We start from the raw sequence: 17,175 nt of genomic DNA on the forward strand, positions 1-17,175 counted from the left end.
ATTATTATTACATATGTTAATATATCACAATGATAGTCCTGAAAACCACAACACAGTAGTTGTAACATATTAGACAAAGCAAAGAACACTATAATTCACTGGAATGTTAATTTAATACACTAAATGCCAGGACAACAATTATTTAATTTTATGAAATTGAGCAATAAGAAACAGGAAAATAATATTTTAGTAAATCTTTGCTCAGATTATTTACCTTACTGCAGGCCAAATGATTTAAAAAATATTTAACTAGATTTCTAGTGGCAAAGAATAGGTCAGTCTGAAGTATTACATAATGGAAACCCTGCTTAACCTACAAAATATCGATAACCCATTCAGATTATTTAATTATCTTAATTGAGTCTGTCATACACTATATACAAAATAATTTTTTAATCTTCACCTACAAATCTATGAAAACAGAGAAGCAATTGCATTTCCAAGACTGGCAGTGCTGTGTGGTTATTAATCATGCTTCTCTGTGCTCCCTCACACTACCTCCATGCTGTGCAACACTCAACATTTTAACTCCGATTTTCAAATGGCGCCAGGGTGCCAAGGGGCTTCCTTCAACAAAACAAGTACCACAGCAATATTTATGGTAGGTGAGTGGGATTTGTCACGTCCAGTAAAAGTGGGCAGAGGATGGACGTGATCATCAGGGTGTTTCACGGGTTTCAGTAGACGGCACACCAAAGTCTTCCTCTGTGGCCCTCACAACACAGCGTGCACACACTTTAGCTAGTGTCAATGGCTGCCTTCAGATTACTTCAGATTACTGTCAATGTCTTCAAATTGCTGTCATATGTTGACACACAATTTGTGTTTATAAACAAATGTCTCAGACATTAAATCTAAGGGCAATGGTTCATACATAGTATGGTCTGTGTCATGTATTTTAAAACAGAATTGGATTTAAATCTGTTATTTTGCATATATCTGTTTCAATGTTGCTAGGGCCAATATCGTGCATATACTTAAGAGTGTGAGTTGACTTTCGCAGACAGCAGGAAGATTTCATCATCTCAGGCATCTGGCGTTGGCGGTGAGACTCAATTATCGCCGCCTATAAAACAATTTTGAGGTTTCTACACCGAGTTGCTTCAAGATTACAATAATGAAAGCCACATAATTAATAAACTGAAATCTCAATTCAAACAACAGGTATTTCCCCTGAAAATAATTTGACATGAACGCTCGAAAGGAAGTACTATGAGACTGACTGTTAAAGTAAACGTGCACATATTACTATGAGAAACCCTCCACTATGCACAAAAACTTATCTAGACATTTAGGCATAACATGACAAAAGGCTGCATGTTGAAAGTGGAATAAGCACAGCTGGCTTAGCTACATCAGTGGACGCTGGCTAAGTGCTATCTGACACATGTTCTCAAATGCTGCCCCATTGTGCCCAACAGGCCTACAGTTGTGAAGGGGAGACCTCAATGCTGTGAAAAACCCTATACCATGAACCCTGCGAATGGCTGGCCTTGAGGACCAGTAGCTGGCCCCAGTGCTGGTTGTCTTAGCTCTGCTATGGGAGTATTAGCTGCAGGCCAGGGGAGGACTACCACACGAGATCCACGCAGCTTAGACTATATTCGCACAACCCAGGAATTTGTAGCAATTATACCAAGCAAGAGCAAGCTGTAGGAAAAACCGAGAGGAGCTGAACCTGCTGCTAGCGCTAACCTGAACCGCTTGTGACTTTTGATGCAAGCTGATTCATGCATCAAATTATGAATGAATTTCCAATTATAAGTGCATGGTTGAAATGTTTTCAGATAAAGTTGAGGTATTGAGTAACACAGGAACAATGAGCCTCTGCTCTCAGAGGCACCTGACACTGTGTGAGGATGTTCGTCTCCAATTTTGCTGCAGTTCTCTTTGGCTGTTAATAAGCAATTATATATCTTATATATCTTATATTGGCACCAATGAAAACAAGGCTGCATGCAGGTTACACTCCTGACCAAATGTGTGTAAAACTACATGAATTGAAATCAGAAAGACTGCACAAGAACGGGTGCGTGACAAATTCAGGGCAAAAAAAAAAATTTCACCTTCAAGGTTCTCCACTGACCGGCAGCTATGCACGTTACGTCAGTGGATTCAGTGTCTCCTGAGCCATTTCGCTCTATCCAGACTCTGTATTTATAATTAACAATAGTTATAACAACAATGGTCATATCATAGCACACATGGTGTGCTTTTTGTCTTCTGCATGCATGCCTTTCTTATTAACAACACGAGCACTTATTATTAATATGCCCAATTGTGAATATGGCATCATAAACAGCCTCCTTGTCAAACAAGCCCATCTAAAGGACTCCAGGACTGCAGGAACTTCAAAGATATGTATGGACTCTTCTTGTCCAGTTAATTTAGCAGTGCTGCTTTAAAAGGACAGAGCAATGTGAAATGAAAATGAGGTTTCGCATTGGTTCTGAAGTTTGCTGTCAGCACCACCGAATCTTAGTGTCTGCAGCAGGAAGATATTTTCATTTTCTGCTGGCGACAAGTTCAAAAGTTCCTTTTCCATGGACGAATGAGAGAAGCTGTATGCTTGTCCAGAAGGTTCCGATGCACACTGCTTGAGAACATTTTCCTCATCTATTTTTAATTCACCAGAACTAACAATGCACTAATCAATTAACGCACTAATCAATCAATGCACTAATCATTTCACACTAATCAATACGGCTACTTCTGTATTTCCAAGCAAGAGGCTCCCATTGTTAGTTCACTTCAATGTACTCTGTTTTCCTTCAACACAGAATAAGTTTCCAAAATAACTGCATTAGGTTGGCCAAATGCTATTTGAAATGGTTTTGTACTTTGCCTTCACGAAGGATTCTTGGCAGAACCCTTCTAGCTATAATTTTAGGAGCAAGGAAAACAACACTATGTATTATAACCATGGTTTACTAATTTCCAAACCGATTATAGCATATGATGTCATCTGTGGGGATACAGAAGTTTTTTCCAATTGGGAGGGAAAAAAAACAAAACAAAAACCAACAACCCAAACAAACAAAATAACCAAAACCCCAAACCCGGGTGCTAATCCAAATTAAATGAACCTACGTTTTTATTTAAAACGGACAAAGCTAAGCAGAGGCATTTCATACAGGCAGAGCTGTTAAGACCACAGTGGGGCCATCTGGTTCGCAGACAGGCTAAATCTATCTCATTAACCTGGCAAATGTCACAGGAGCACCTGGAGGGGAGCTGAGAGGGTGCTCTGCGCAAGGCGAGGGGGTGTGTCTTAGCGCATGTTCGGCTGCTGTGCTACGAGTGGCCCTACCGAGCGGCAAGACTTCAGGATGCCAGCAGTCCGCTGACCTGTCTGTTGACCCTTGTGTGGCCAGGTGGGCAGTGTAACTAAACAAGGCCACTGTGTGGGTTTCTCTCCATGCTTGCTACAATTGGCCTCTGACGTTTTGATCGGGTTTAGTTGTTTAGTTCGAGTATGTGAACCGGGATCCTCTGCTTCATTTTGTGAGGGTTTAAATTCCTTGATTAGTGTGTAAATTCCTTGAGTAATTCCTTGATTAGTGTGTAAATTCCTTCAGATACCAGCAATATGATGTCATGCGCCACAGGTCTTCCTCTGTAACAGACGTCATCATTATCATCATCATTTGAATATTGTGCCCCTTGTTTAGCGAGATTAATGAGATCTATACACAAAAGGCTTCTCAGGCCTTTTCTGAATGAAAATGGGTTAAAAACAGCTAGTATCTACACAGACCTCAAAGTATTAATTGTAATCATCATTTTAGATGTACGCTCTTGTTCAGACTTACAAAAGTACTTTGTTATCTCCATGGAAGTAATCTTTATGCTAGTGCATTAGGTCAGAGTGTTAGAATACCTTTCAGCTTCAACCCCGTCAGAGAAAATACAGGCAAGGGAAATAAACACAAGCAATAGCAATTTTTTATTTTTTTTTTATATTCAATGAATATTTTTTAATTATGAATTTACTCCCACACACAGACAGACAGACAGACAGACAGACAGACAGACACACATACACACACACACACACACACACACACACACACACTAGTGCAGGGTCAGTGATTAACCAAGTGTCTTGAAGGGCCTAGGTATAGTTCAATTGCTTGAAGAGCTGGGTCTTCAATGTACAATTAAAAACAGGAAGGGACTCTGCTGTACAGACAGCTAGGGGACATTCAGTCCACCACCTGGGTGTTACTGTGAGCATTAATCACAGTTAGTGAAAGTCCTCTTTTGAATGGCTCACTCCAATCGTCTGTGTATTTTACTTGTATACTAATTAATGTGCCAAGTGGTTTGAGCAACTTGTTCACTCCCACAGTCACAAGCATATTATCTGCCCTAATCCATTCACACTTTGTTTCCTGACTTCACTGAAATGGTTAAGAAAGCTGAGCCACCGTGTGCACCTAGCTCCCCCTAGAGGCAGACGACCAGCAGTACTCTAAACCTCATAAAAGGTCAGTGGGTTTTTTCATAAAGGCATAATGACTTCCAGACATGTGCAAGGCTACCCATTGGAAAGAAGCTATGAACTGCTCCTGTAGCTGTGCTCAGTAATAATCTGACAAGCCACTGCTTGATCGCGTGAGGCTGAAAGTGCTGCTTCACCAACAGTCCTTTCCATTTCCAACAATGCACCTCCAGCTACCTTTAATGGAAAAGGGTGACTTCACCTTTCTGTCATTACGAGTACACGGATCCGACTGTTTAGAAATATTTGTGCATCATTATTCCTCTCTGGTTTTTTTTGCTCTAAATATTACTGTTTCACTCTATCTTTCCCTCGGTCGCTCTGTTAGAGGAAACACTGATTTTCAAGCTATCTGCGATTAAAGACTCTAAGCGCTTTAAAGCAGTTTATGAAAACCACATGAGTCCATTATATTCGCCCCCGGGGTGTCTGCACTGACTGCTGATGGCCAGGGGAACAACGGGATTGAGTGACCAACTACAGGGCCTCTTAGTAAGTTAATGAGACAGAAAACTGAACTATACAGAATAAATTAGCAGCCTCGTAAAACCCTCTGACACCAAACGCATCTCTTAGTGTTTACTTTGTGATGCAACAGTATCTAACGCAGTGAAGGGTTGGGCGAATAACGCAGAGCATAGTTACTGCACAGCCTTCCAAGGGGTTGCGGAGAGACAAATTCATGACTGTTTTGTCACTGTCTCTTCTAAATCATACACCATGATGGACAATGCAGGGGAGGCGAGTGATCCACCCCACACAGAAGAAGAAGAAGGGAAGCGCAGAATAAGAGCAGAGGGAGAGAGAGAGAGAGAGAGGTGGAGAAGAGGAGGGAGAGGGCAAAGCACGTGCGAGCGAGCTGCCTCACGCGGAGAGCAAAGGAAGAAAGGGAGAGAGAGAGAAGGAGAGAGAGGGGGGGAGAGAGAGGGGGGGAGAGGGAGAGAGAGAGAGGGGGGGAGAAGGGGAGAGAGAGAAGGAGGGGGAGAGAGAAAGAGAGAAGGAGAGGGGGGGAGAGAGAGGGGGGGAGAGGGAGAGAGAGAGAGGGGGGGGAGAAGGGGAGAGAGAGAAGGAGGGGGAGAGAGAGAAAGAGAGAAGGAGAGGGGGAGAGAGAGAGGGGGGAGAGGGAGAGAGAGAGAGGGGGGAGAAGGGGAGAGAGAGAAGGAGGGGGAGAGAGAAAGAGAGAAGGAGAGGGGGAGAGAGAGAGGGGGGGAGAGGGAGAGAGAGAGGGGGGGGAAAGGGGAGAGAGAGAAGGAGGGGGAGAGAGAGAAAGAGAGAAGGAGAGGGGGAGAGAGAGAGGGGGGAGAGGGAGAGAGAGAGGGGGGGAGAAGGGGAGAGAGAGAAGGAGGGGGAGAGAGAGAAAGAGAGAAGGAGAGGGGGAGAGAGAGAGGGGGGAGAGGGAGAGAGAGAGAGGGGGGGAGAAGGGGAGAGAGAGAAGGAGGGGGAGAGAGAAAGAGAGAAGGAGAGGGGGAGAGAGAGAGGGGGGGAGAGGGAGAGAGAGAGAAGGAGCGGGATGGGGAGAAGCAACGTGTGTACCAAAGGACAAGGAAAGAAGACAGCAAAGGTGAAAGGAATGTTGACACAAGTGTTTCTTCAGTTCATTTGACAGCTGTGTCATCTTACTGTCCCACTGCGTGTTTATGAATGTCTGTAAGAAAGAGCCCTCGAACCTGCTAATGACATACACTTACGTCTAATGATCCACACACACTCGGGCTGTGTGTGGGTGCACGTGTAGCAAGGCTATACGGGGTGTGTTTAACACTTGATCGATTTTTTAGTTACTAAAAGCCAAATATAAGCAGGCAGTTACAGCCAAGGAGAAATTCTACAAAAGAAGGTCAAAACAGGAAAAGCAGCTGAAGGAAGTGACATCATCAGAGTAGGGTAAGTCAACCCAGCAGTCATTCTTGTATCGCTAATAGACTCTGGCATGTATATGACATACACAGCTTGGGCTCGTGCAACAGGGCGGTACTAGTTTTGCTCTCTGATGTGCACATCTGAAACATTACTCACTGTTAGTATTTTCCAAATGTTGATAATGAATCATTATATGTTTATTTGTTATCCAATCCTATTTGAGTTGACGAAGTCAGAGGGTCTCAGTCCTCCAGGCCCGGAGCCACTCCACGTTTTTGTTCCATTCTCAAACACACCTAATCTGCCCTGCGCAAGTGGATTTTTATTTGAACTTCACGAAATTGACCTAAACCAGTAGTCTGAATAGTTAAACTGTAAAGTTGTGACGGCATGTATTCTCTTTGCTATGAAACCGATAAACAAGGGCTGGTCCAATCAATTAACTTAAGTAGTGACCATTTTTTGATGAAGGTGCAGCTGTTTGCAATCAAAGTGTCACGTGATTTATCATGCTATTATACATGGACCTGTTCTGAAAGGACCCAGAGTCTGCAACGCCACTAAGCAAGCAACATCAAAACTAAGGAGCTTTCCAAACAGGCCAGAGAAAAAGTTTTGAAGCAGTAGAGATCAGGGTTGGGTAATAAAAAATATGACAAACTTGGAACATCCTATGGAGCACCATTAAATCCATTATAACAAGATGGAAAGAATATGGCACCACTATAAAACCTGACAAAAGAAGGCTGCCCACCAAAACTCAGGGTGGTCAACAAGGGATTAATCAATAATAAAGACTCCAAAGATAACACTGAAGGAGCTGCAGCAGAGATGGGAGCATCTGTCTTTAGGACCACTTCACGCCATACACTCTACAGATAGGAGCTTTATGGAACACTGCCCAGAAAAACGGCATAAGAAAAAATGTTTGCCAAAAAGTATGAGACAGACTCCCCAAACACTTGTAAGAAGGTTCTCTGGACGGTTGACACTAAAACTGATATTTTTTAGGCCATCACTGGAAATGCTAGGATGACTAGCATGGAGGTTCACTTTCCAACAGGGCATGTGAACCTAAACCTACTGTCAAAGCTACACTTGTTTAAAGGGAAGCGTTTAAATGTCTTGGAATGGCCTTAGTCTGACTCAGAATCTGTGGAATGATTTAAGATTGCTGTCCACCTATGTATCCCATAGGGGTGAATACTTATAGTTGCCACAAATGTCTGCTTTTGTTCCACATTTGAACGTTAAATGCATTTTTTGATTCTGACATGATTCTATTTGATTTTCAATATTTTATGTTTATATGTATCAATTTTAAAGAGCTCTGATTATATACTACAGACTGATTTTGCTCAGAAAAAATACAGCATATAAGAGACCCCAGGATTAGACTGAGAGGAGTATACAGATAAAATTTTTAATTCTGCTACAACGTTTTGAAATATTTTTTAGAGTGTGTTGACGCTGTATTAAAATTGTCACATGCTCAGAGATTACTTGGCTAAGTTGCATAGGGAACAGAACCAAAATGTGAACAGGTGGGGTGTGATGTAGGGGGTGCCCAACCACCAAGGCAAGACCCTCTGGCACAGACAGAAAGCTGATGGAAGCCTCACCTGACATACTGCCGCGGATCAGGGTCTCAACGTCATTCTCACGTCGCTCACGGACTCCTCGATATCTGGCAGCCGAACAGGAGAAGGAAGAGGTGCTCACCCTCAGTACACTGAATACATTTACAGCAGCAAAAGCACTACAAAACACTTAAAAATATTCAGCATTATATGTGAATAGCTTTGTGTCAGATACAGACTTTAAAATGCTGTCTGGGGTCTGATGCTGCCCACCTTGCGGTGAAGGATATCTGGGTCCTCTCCAGCGAGGTTCACACCAGTGGAGCCTGTGGAACAGATATCCAGGAAGAGTGAGAACCATGTTGGTCCAGATGCACCGCTCTGGCTCTGGCACTTACTGAATGAACTAGAAGAAACCACACAAATAAAGCCAGCAAGAGCCACCCACTGCGGTAACGCTGGAGAATGTTAGACAAGATGGAAGTGGCAAAGTGCGAGTCGAAGGCTAACCTTTGACTGACCTTTCACATTTACACTCCTGAGGCAGAGAGAATGGCAAGAGTGTGCTGTGGGTTTGCGTCACACACAGCAGCCGCAGTAAAGGCCACTGCTCGGGTTCCCCTCACACTCCTTTACGGGATCGAGCAGTAACGTGACGGCTATTTCAAACCCCTTGCCTCGGCGATTGAAAAAAAAGGACGCTTCAAGAAACGGCGCTTAAAGAAAAGTTCTTTTCAAAGAAGGAACTTGGGGGTATAATGTGGTTCTGGAGAGGGATTAGTGCCGCAAAAGCCAAGGTCTTGTGACTGCAGCAGAATGGGGCTTGTGTTCAGGAGAAAGGAAGCGCTCTCTCTTATCAGGTTTATACCGACGTGCCCCCCCCTTTGGTTCATGTAGTCGTTTTCAGCTTGTGCCGTGATACATAACCCACACTCAAAGCTCTGTAAGAAAGGAATAATCCACTAAACTTGAGCATCCTGCAACGTTATTTACTCGCCAATGGCACATAATGCAAACCTCCATAGAAGTCATCGTTTTGGTCATGTTCTTAGATTCTGTATGTAGCTCACTCCAGGCTTTGTGGTGGCATTTAACACTCACTGGGCTGTTGTTTATTATAGCTCCTATAACTGAAAAGAGAGGGACTCAACCACACAGCCACTTCCCCACTGCAAATGTCTTCCTCTTGTCAGTAAACGGCGGCGGGGAGCGCTAGCCCACTTTTGCCTGCAGATGACAGGCTGGAGGATGGCATGCCACCGCCTTCAGGCTGGGTGTGGGCCGCAAGTGCTTATTTCTGCCGCTGTTAAACCGAGGCACTTCTTATAGTCTGTGCCCGCTGCCAGGCCAGCAATGGAGCATGTAGTCATGGGAACGCAGCTCTGGAACTGCTCACAGTTCTGGCACTGCTCGTTTACTGTATTAACTGTAAAACTATGCGCTGCTTAAAGCTCGCTTACCCGCACTACCGTACACGGCTGTGACCTTTAAATACGTCGGCTTTCGACGCGTCAGATGATGCGTCTGTAGAGAGACGGTTTGAACTTGTACTTCAGATTACCTCGAATGTGTTGTGGAACTCGACCCTCGGCGGGAAAAGAAGAGGAAGAAAAAAAACCCCAAAAAACAGACTCAAGATGCCGTCCACAGTGAATGAATTCACTTGCTTGATAAATATGTGACGGTCACCGCGCCACAGAAATGCGCACCTTTGTCCACTTTTTGACAAATCCGCGTTTCGATACGCAACACAGATAGAATAAATGAGTGCATGCAGCGCCTTGGCCGGCTGTCGGTCTGCTGCAGCTCTGTGGAGACGTGGGAAGCATGAACAAGGAGGTGCGCACAGAGGGGAGAAGAACGCCAGAGCCAGCCCAAAAAAAGCGGCGGTGACAGAGAGAAAGGAAGCCAGGGCACGCAAGGAGGAAGTGCTAAGAAAGGACAAGAATAAGAAGGCAGAAAGAGCTGATGTTGAAAACAAATAAACACTGGACAGAGAAGGGGGACAGGAGAGAGAGAGAGAGAGAGAGAAGGCGTAGAGTAAAAGTGAGAGAGAGATGGAGAGAGAGAGAGAGAGAGAAGGGGTAGAGTAAAAGTGAGAGAGAGATGAAGGGGTAGAGTAAAAGTGAGAGAGAGATGGAGAGAGAGAGGGAGAGAGAGAGAGAGAGAGAGAGAGAGGGAGAGAGAGAGAGAGATAGAGAGAGAGAGAGAGAGAGAGAGAGAGAGAGATGGGGTAGAAGGGAGACTTTCCCAGTTCCCTGCAGTGTCTCTCGGTCGGAGGGCAGGAGGGGTGGCGGCTGTTGTTGGACGCTGCCTGCCCCGCTGCTCTTACACACCACATTTTTGGCAGCAAGGAAAGGTCCTGCCTGCCCACTGGCCAATGATTACAGCCCTGCCAGCTAGCTCCAGGGTTCATCCAGGACACACACACACACACACACACACACACACACACACACACACACACACCCACCCACACACCCACACACACACACACACACACACACACATACCCACACCCACACACACACACACACACACACCCACCCACACCCACACACCCCCACACACACACCCACCCACCCACCCACACACACCCCCACACACACACACACACACCCACCCACCCACCCACCCACACCCCCCCCACACCCACCCACACCCCCACACACCCCCACACACACCCCCACACCCCCACACACAAACCCACCCACACACAAACACACACCCCCACACACAAACACACCCACACCCCCACACACAAACACACCCACACACACACCCAAACACACCCACACACACACCCCCACCCCCCCACACACCCACACACACACAAACACACCCACACACACACCCACCCACAACCACACACACACACACACACACACACCCACCCACACAAACACACCCACACACAAACAAACACACCCACACCCACACACACATACACCCCCCCACACACACACACAAACACACGTGCACACCCCCCCACACACACACAATGCATGTGAAAGCAAACAATCAGAATGTAACAGATCTTCTTCTTTGAGCACATTTACATCAGCAAAATTTTCCACACATGATCTTTTCTGTGACAGTGAATGCGGCCTCCACCGAGCACACCCAGATTGGTGAATGCTGTACCCTCAATGAATTGTATTGCCAGAACTTAATATTGAATCAAGGCAAGACTTCTGCACCTCTCACCCACACATGTGCGGCATATGCATATTTGCACGTGCACACACACACACACACACACAGGCTGCTAAAGAGGACCAAAAGCGTGAGCGATCTATCTGACAAGTGCACCAGGTGAACATCTTGAGAAAAAGCCCTTATGGGGAACCTCTCTCTGTGTCTCTCGCCTGCTTTTCTCTCTCTCACTCATTTTTGTCTCTCTCTCCTGCTTTTCTCTCTCCCTCATTTTTGTCTCTCTCTCCTGCTTTTCTCTCTCTCACTCATTTTTGTCTCTCGCCTGCTTTTCTCTCTCTCACTCATTTTTGTCTCTCTCTCCTGCTTTTCTCTCTCTCACTCATTTTTATCTCTCTCTCCTGCTTTTCTCTCTCTCACTCATTTTTGTCTCTCGCCTGCTTTTCTCTCTCTCCCTCATTTGTCTCTTTCTCTCTCTTTAACTTTTGTCCCACCCTCCTTTTTGATCACTAGTGCTAAACGAGGACCTGATAGGTGTCGGCTTACCACAGAACAGAAGTGACAGAAAAAACCCCAGGAGGAGGCAGAGATGGTTTAAATAAAAGTCAGTTATGACGTGCTTTGAACTGCCGCACTGCCCTGTTAGCCATTTTTGCTCTCTGTCGCCCCCTTATGACTGACGGCTCCGTATACGCACCCAAGGGATGAGCAAAGTGTGCATAAGGGAATCGCATAAGGCACGATGTTTGCTTCCCTGTAAAAGATACTGACCACAAACCTCTGCTGTGGAGGACACAGCGATTTTAGTCCCCCCACCCCAATCATGTAGTCACAGCATGAAGGAAGCGAAACAGACTGCACCGCATGAAGTACGGTATCAGTCCTTCTGAGAGAGCGCCTCGAGTTCATCTCAGCACAGTTTATCCCGGCGCCGACCTTCGGCAGCGAGACACAAACTGTGTTATGCATATTCATTTACCGGTCTCAGTCGTTCGTCTACGTGAGGTGCACATGGCTGAGAAGATGATCTCTATTACGGAGAGCTTGCCCATGAACGCATAGGTCAAATAAGGCAGACATAAGTGAGCACTACTGTGCGGGACACGCGGTGGGCGCATGCACGGAACCGCGTGTGCACGGCGAGGGACTGCAGAACGACCAAGAGAAAAGAAAAAAAGAGAAAATGGAGCTTTTCTCTGCCGACCGGACAAGACAGTTGATGCGATGTATTGAGTCTTCCTCCTAAGAGCACTTAACAGTCATTACAAGAGGCATAGAAGCCCGACAGCCTGCATCAGTTCCCAGCACACACACACACACACACAAAACACATGCTATTTAAAATGCTTTCTTCTAACGATATGTATACCATGTAATGGTATAGGCAAGCACTTCTAACAAATGCAGGACAAAGAAAGATAGGCAAAGTGAACTGTTACACTTTCAATAAGAAACCTCAATGAAAACGACATAATATGTGTAAAAAAAGGTTGTTTTTTTTGTTATTGTGGCAATCAAATTTGTCTGTGATGGAATTAAGGACAAGCCACAGCTAATGTACTTGGTAGTGAAACAGGATATACCATGGCACTATATATCAAAGTCATAATTCACACTATAAATAAAACTGACAGCTCAGAAACGGTGCTGTGGAAGACCTGTCAGTGGCAACAGTACTGTTAACTGTGCAGCCTTCATGGTGGAAGGTGTCTAGTAGGCATCTGTATGGAACGGTTAACAACAGGAATCACCTCATTATAGCATAAAGATCTTAGGTTAATTCACCAGTTATAGTGTGGTGAGTCAAAATGTCACTCAAAAAGAACTTAGAAAAGGGAATGAGGAGAAATGTGTCCCTCTGCCAGCGAATGTCAGCTACATGTGCAGACAAGGTGGAGCATGGCGGACAGCGTGAAGTTCCAGCTTAGAAGCATTATGCTCTTAGCACTGAAATCTTCAGAAAGGGTATCACAGAAGCTGTGGAGAAGAGATTAGAGACTGATCGGGTGTCTTCGTGAAGGACAGACGATTAAACCCTGCATGTCCATCTACATCTGTTCGTGATCGGGCCGATAAAGTCCCGAGGCAAACACCCATAATGGCAAACTTCTGACACCAGTCTTTACTTCTAGTTGGACAAAGGAATAATGCCAGGCCTTCGATTCTGTCACTTTGAATTAACCTACTTTCCAAACGCTTGGAGCAGGATAACTGAGCACCGTCTATAACAGGCAGGTTTCAAGCCATTTGGCTGTATTTTAACACAGAGATTCTGGCATGTGAAATTTTGCACTGAAACTGCCTGTGACCTTGAAAAGCAGACAAAAGTCACAAGTCAGGTGCTATTAGGTTGTATCCCAGTTTAATCTGGTGAAGAACTTGCAGGAGGGAAAGGGCTTCCAGGAGGACAATAACAGTGGACAGATGGACAGACAGACATGCGCACTGCCAGAACAGCAGAGGGCTGACCACAAGCACCGCCTATTTCAGTACGCATGAAACAATTCAGGCACTTAGCCTCCCCCTTGACTCCACCAATATTCCCAGGAGATGAACTTGAGACTTAAGAGATAGCTAGAGGAGCAGAGGGCCTCCTGCAATTTGTATACTCCTCCCCATCGTCATGGAGAACGACCTCATTTAGGGGATAGCGTATACAGAGACACTTTAAAATGACAAGAAGGGTGGATTGTATATCATAATCAAGTTTTTCTGCTCCTGGAGTTTTTTTAAAATTTTATTTATTTATTTTAAAAAACAAAGTTCCACCCTGTTGGCTCACCATTACTTCTCTGAACATCTGCTCAGACACACATCACAATCTGTGGCGCGCACACGAGGGTCCGATGCTGCTCGCGCTACGCTGATCGTAGCCTCTGAACAGACTTCCAGTCCCTTAAAGGCATGAAGGGGGTGAGCAGTGCAGGCGAGAGGGAGCACACGCATGTTAACCAAGCCAAGTCATCTTTAGTGTCTAATGGATTTAAACTTCAGTCCTGACATTGCAGAGACTGGCATGTAAACACACACTCTCTCCATTTCTCTCGCTTTGTTCTATCTGCCTCTCTCTCTCTCTCTCTCTCTCTCTCCCGTTTGATCTCAGCCTGCTTTTTCCAGCATACCAGTATATTACAGAGGGAATTCTCTCACTAATGACATGCAGACATCCTCCTCCATATGATTCGTTTCATGATGTGATCCACTGTGTTCTCACTCCCTCAGAATTAAGGACTTGGAATGTACAACACACTGCACTCATCATCCCTTAACTCCGAGTTCAATCTACCCCTTCTAGTTCTAATGGCCTGTGAAAAAGATAGTGAAAGTATTTTTAAGGGAGTAATGTGAAATGCATTCTTGTAACATAAACTACAGTATATACCTCAAATACTGTATTAAAGTGCAGACGATCGCAATTTTTCATGCTGAAATGCTTACACACACACGCACGCACACACACGCGTAGACACACACACACACACACAGGCCTGTTAACAATTACTTGAGCTCATCATTCAGTAAAATTCACCTGAGGCCAAATGAATGAATAATTGAATGAATGAACAAACGAATAAATGAACAAATTAATGAACGAATGAATGAACGAACATAACTGGACTTGGCATTTTTTCACGGTACGGCCCCACCCCTAAAACGACTCCCTGTGTGTGTGTGTGTGTGTGTGTGTGTGTGTGTGTGTTTGTCCGTATGGCCATGCCCTCCCTGTGTTTCACACCTGCTCCTTATTGTGTATCGTTAGTATGTATGTCTTGTGTCTGAGTATAGGTGTTATCGATGTTTAAACCCGGTTAGACTGCTAACCATGTAGTTGTCACAATAAACGTTCGTTGTGTGTAACGCGACTCGTCCTCGCATCCTGCTTTACCACCTCGCATCACAGCATTAGCAGGGAAGAACTGCCCCTTAGAGCTGCTGTCAGTCCTACTGCTCATTTGTAACTGGATAATATGTATGTAATATATGTACTTGGATAAAATTGTGCTTATAATAAAGAAATTTTGTAAAAAAAATACCCGTAATGGCAATGTGGGTTAGATTAAAAATTGAAATTGGAAATGTATGGTCTGTATTTGTATTCCACGCACCATGAGAGGAGCAAGACAAAGTTAATCAAATCCAAACAGCTCCGATCCGACATTCTCCTTCTCCTTTACTACTGTCACCCTCTGCGTACGTGTGGGAGGTTTTTTTTGTTTTGTTCACCCTCAGGCGCTAGCTGTTCAGATCCTTTGTGGTCCACACTGTTCCAATGTCAGCACACTGAAATGGTTTAACGCCAGATTTTCTTGGAAAAGGCTGAGGGACAAAGAGTGAATTATGCTCATCTAAATTTAATCAGAAAGGCAAACAGTCCAAGCAGTACTGGCAGAAGGAAGCATCAGACAGCTGCATGTACAATGGGTTCATCCCAGCCCCGGCAATATGCGCAGGGCAGAAGTCTTAGAAACTTTAATTATGCACAAAAGATGCATAATTGAGGATGCTTCATTGACATGTCAGGGTCGAATGGAACTTGCCAGTCTGTAAGTGACAACTCTGCTCACATTTCAGGGGAATAAAATGACTTGAACTACTCTGTAGGTAAAGGGATAGGAGATTATTCACAAAGAGGGGACCACTGCTGCAGAAACACAAGAAAAGAGGAAAAACAAAGAGAGAGAGAGAGAGAGAGAGAGAGAGAGAGAGAGAGAGAGACAGGTTGATGGAAACAGATAAACAGAGCACTTAAGAATCCAACCTGAATCGAATAACATGCTTGCAAAACAAGCATCAGAAAAGAACCATTTTGCATATCTTTGCATAAATGGTAAAGCAAAATAATATAAATGCTTATGTTCAACATGTCTATCCATTATAAAGACATTTTCAATAGAAACATTTTAATTCACTTTACGATACAAGAAAGGCCATCCAGCCAGGTTTTTCTTTCTATTAAATTCATATCAGAAAATTTGAAAATCATTAGACTCCCCAGCATGTTAGTGAATCCAGGTAGAGTTTATTTAAAAGAAAAAAAAATTAAACTCAGTTGTCCAAGAGAATACTTTTCAGATGTTGAGTTTGAAGAATGTAGCTGTTCTACCTCACTGCAAGTCCAAAAGGAGCAGATCACTGAGAACTGTTTAATATAATTTTTTGTCACTGATTCTTGCATTCATGCACTTAGTCCTTCCAGTGCTTTAGAAAGCTGAAGAATTTAGGAACATTTTGCCATTCTGAAACCTCAAATGGTGACTTTCATACATTCGAATCAAAATTTCACTAGTGTTATTGCCACCTAGTTCACCTGACCAGGCAGCAATATTTGAAGCACAACCCTTTGAAACCCAAAGCTGCCACTGCACAGTAGGAGAGAGGTTCATCACTCTGAACGCACTCTCAGCACTTCAAGATCATCTTTTAACACCACTATGCCTTTGAAACTGGAACCAGCATGCACCGCAGGCTGAACATCCCAAAATAAAAGCACAGAGATTATCTGTGGTGGGTCCAAGACTAGGACCAAACTTTCTAGAGGTGAGAAGGTCCAGGACATGCAAATTGGCCCAATCTCACCAATCCTATACTCTATGTGATTCTGTGCATTTATTTGATTGCTCAAGATGTTTTTCTAACAATATTTTCCATGTTTTAATTTCATCATCTTGGGAAGTTTGTATGAGAGCGTCCAAGCTGCTTTGTGAGTCTGTTTTATGAGTCTAATGCTCAGTGTATGGTTGTTTCTCTGTCCTCTAACAGGGAAGTCATTTCCAACACAAGTGTTTTGAAGTTTTAATGTTGCAAAGAATAGAAGAATTTTTTTCATCCATATTTTTTACTGTTGGTGTAGAGCTAAAACTGAGTAATAAACTTTCCCTGTATAAATTAGGTTGAAAAATAATTGTTTTGCTAATTAAAAATGAACTATATAATAATTTTTGCATTTTAAAGTCACTTATGGATGGCCTAGAAATTCATTATAATATCTAAAATACAAATTCAGTTAAATCCAATTTTATTTATATATTGCTTTTAACAGACATTGTCTCGAACCAGCCTTACAGGAACCAGGTATAG

General features: G+C 44.1%; 1 protein-coding gene across 3 annotated transcripts in view; it reads right to left on the bottom strand.

The window, feature by feature from the left end:
* thrb (thyroid hormone receptor beta) overlaps positions 1-17,175 on the bottom strand; it is an 89,925-nt gene that overhangs the window by 26,262 nt on the left and 46,488 nt on the right. For all 3 annotated transcript variants that reach the window (XM_081716288.1, XM_027024642.3, XM_027024649.3), the window contains exons 4-5: positions 8,218-8,270; positions 7,987-8,051 (exon numbers count right to left, since the gene is read on the bottom strand). Coding sequence is in view for 2 of the 3 variants with exons in the window: in XM_027024642.3 (XP_026880443.2) it covers positions 7,987-7,993 (7 nt within the window). In the remaining variant the exon portion in view is untranslated. The remainder of the gene's footprint in view (positions 1-7,986; positions 8,052-8,217; positions 8,271-17,175) is intronic.

This window comes from Electrophorus electricus, chromosome 6 (genome assembly GCF_041902795.1).
Source record: "Electrophorus electricus isolate QZ-2024a chromosome 6, ASM4190279v1, whole genome shotgun sequence".
In the NCBI taxonomy this organism is placed as follows: domain Eukaryota; kingdom Metazoa; phylum Chordata; class Actinopteri; order Gymnotiformes; family Gymnotidae; genus Electrophorus; species Electrophorus electricus.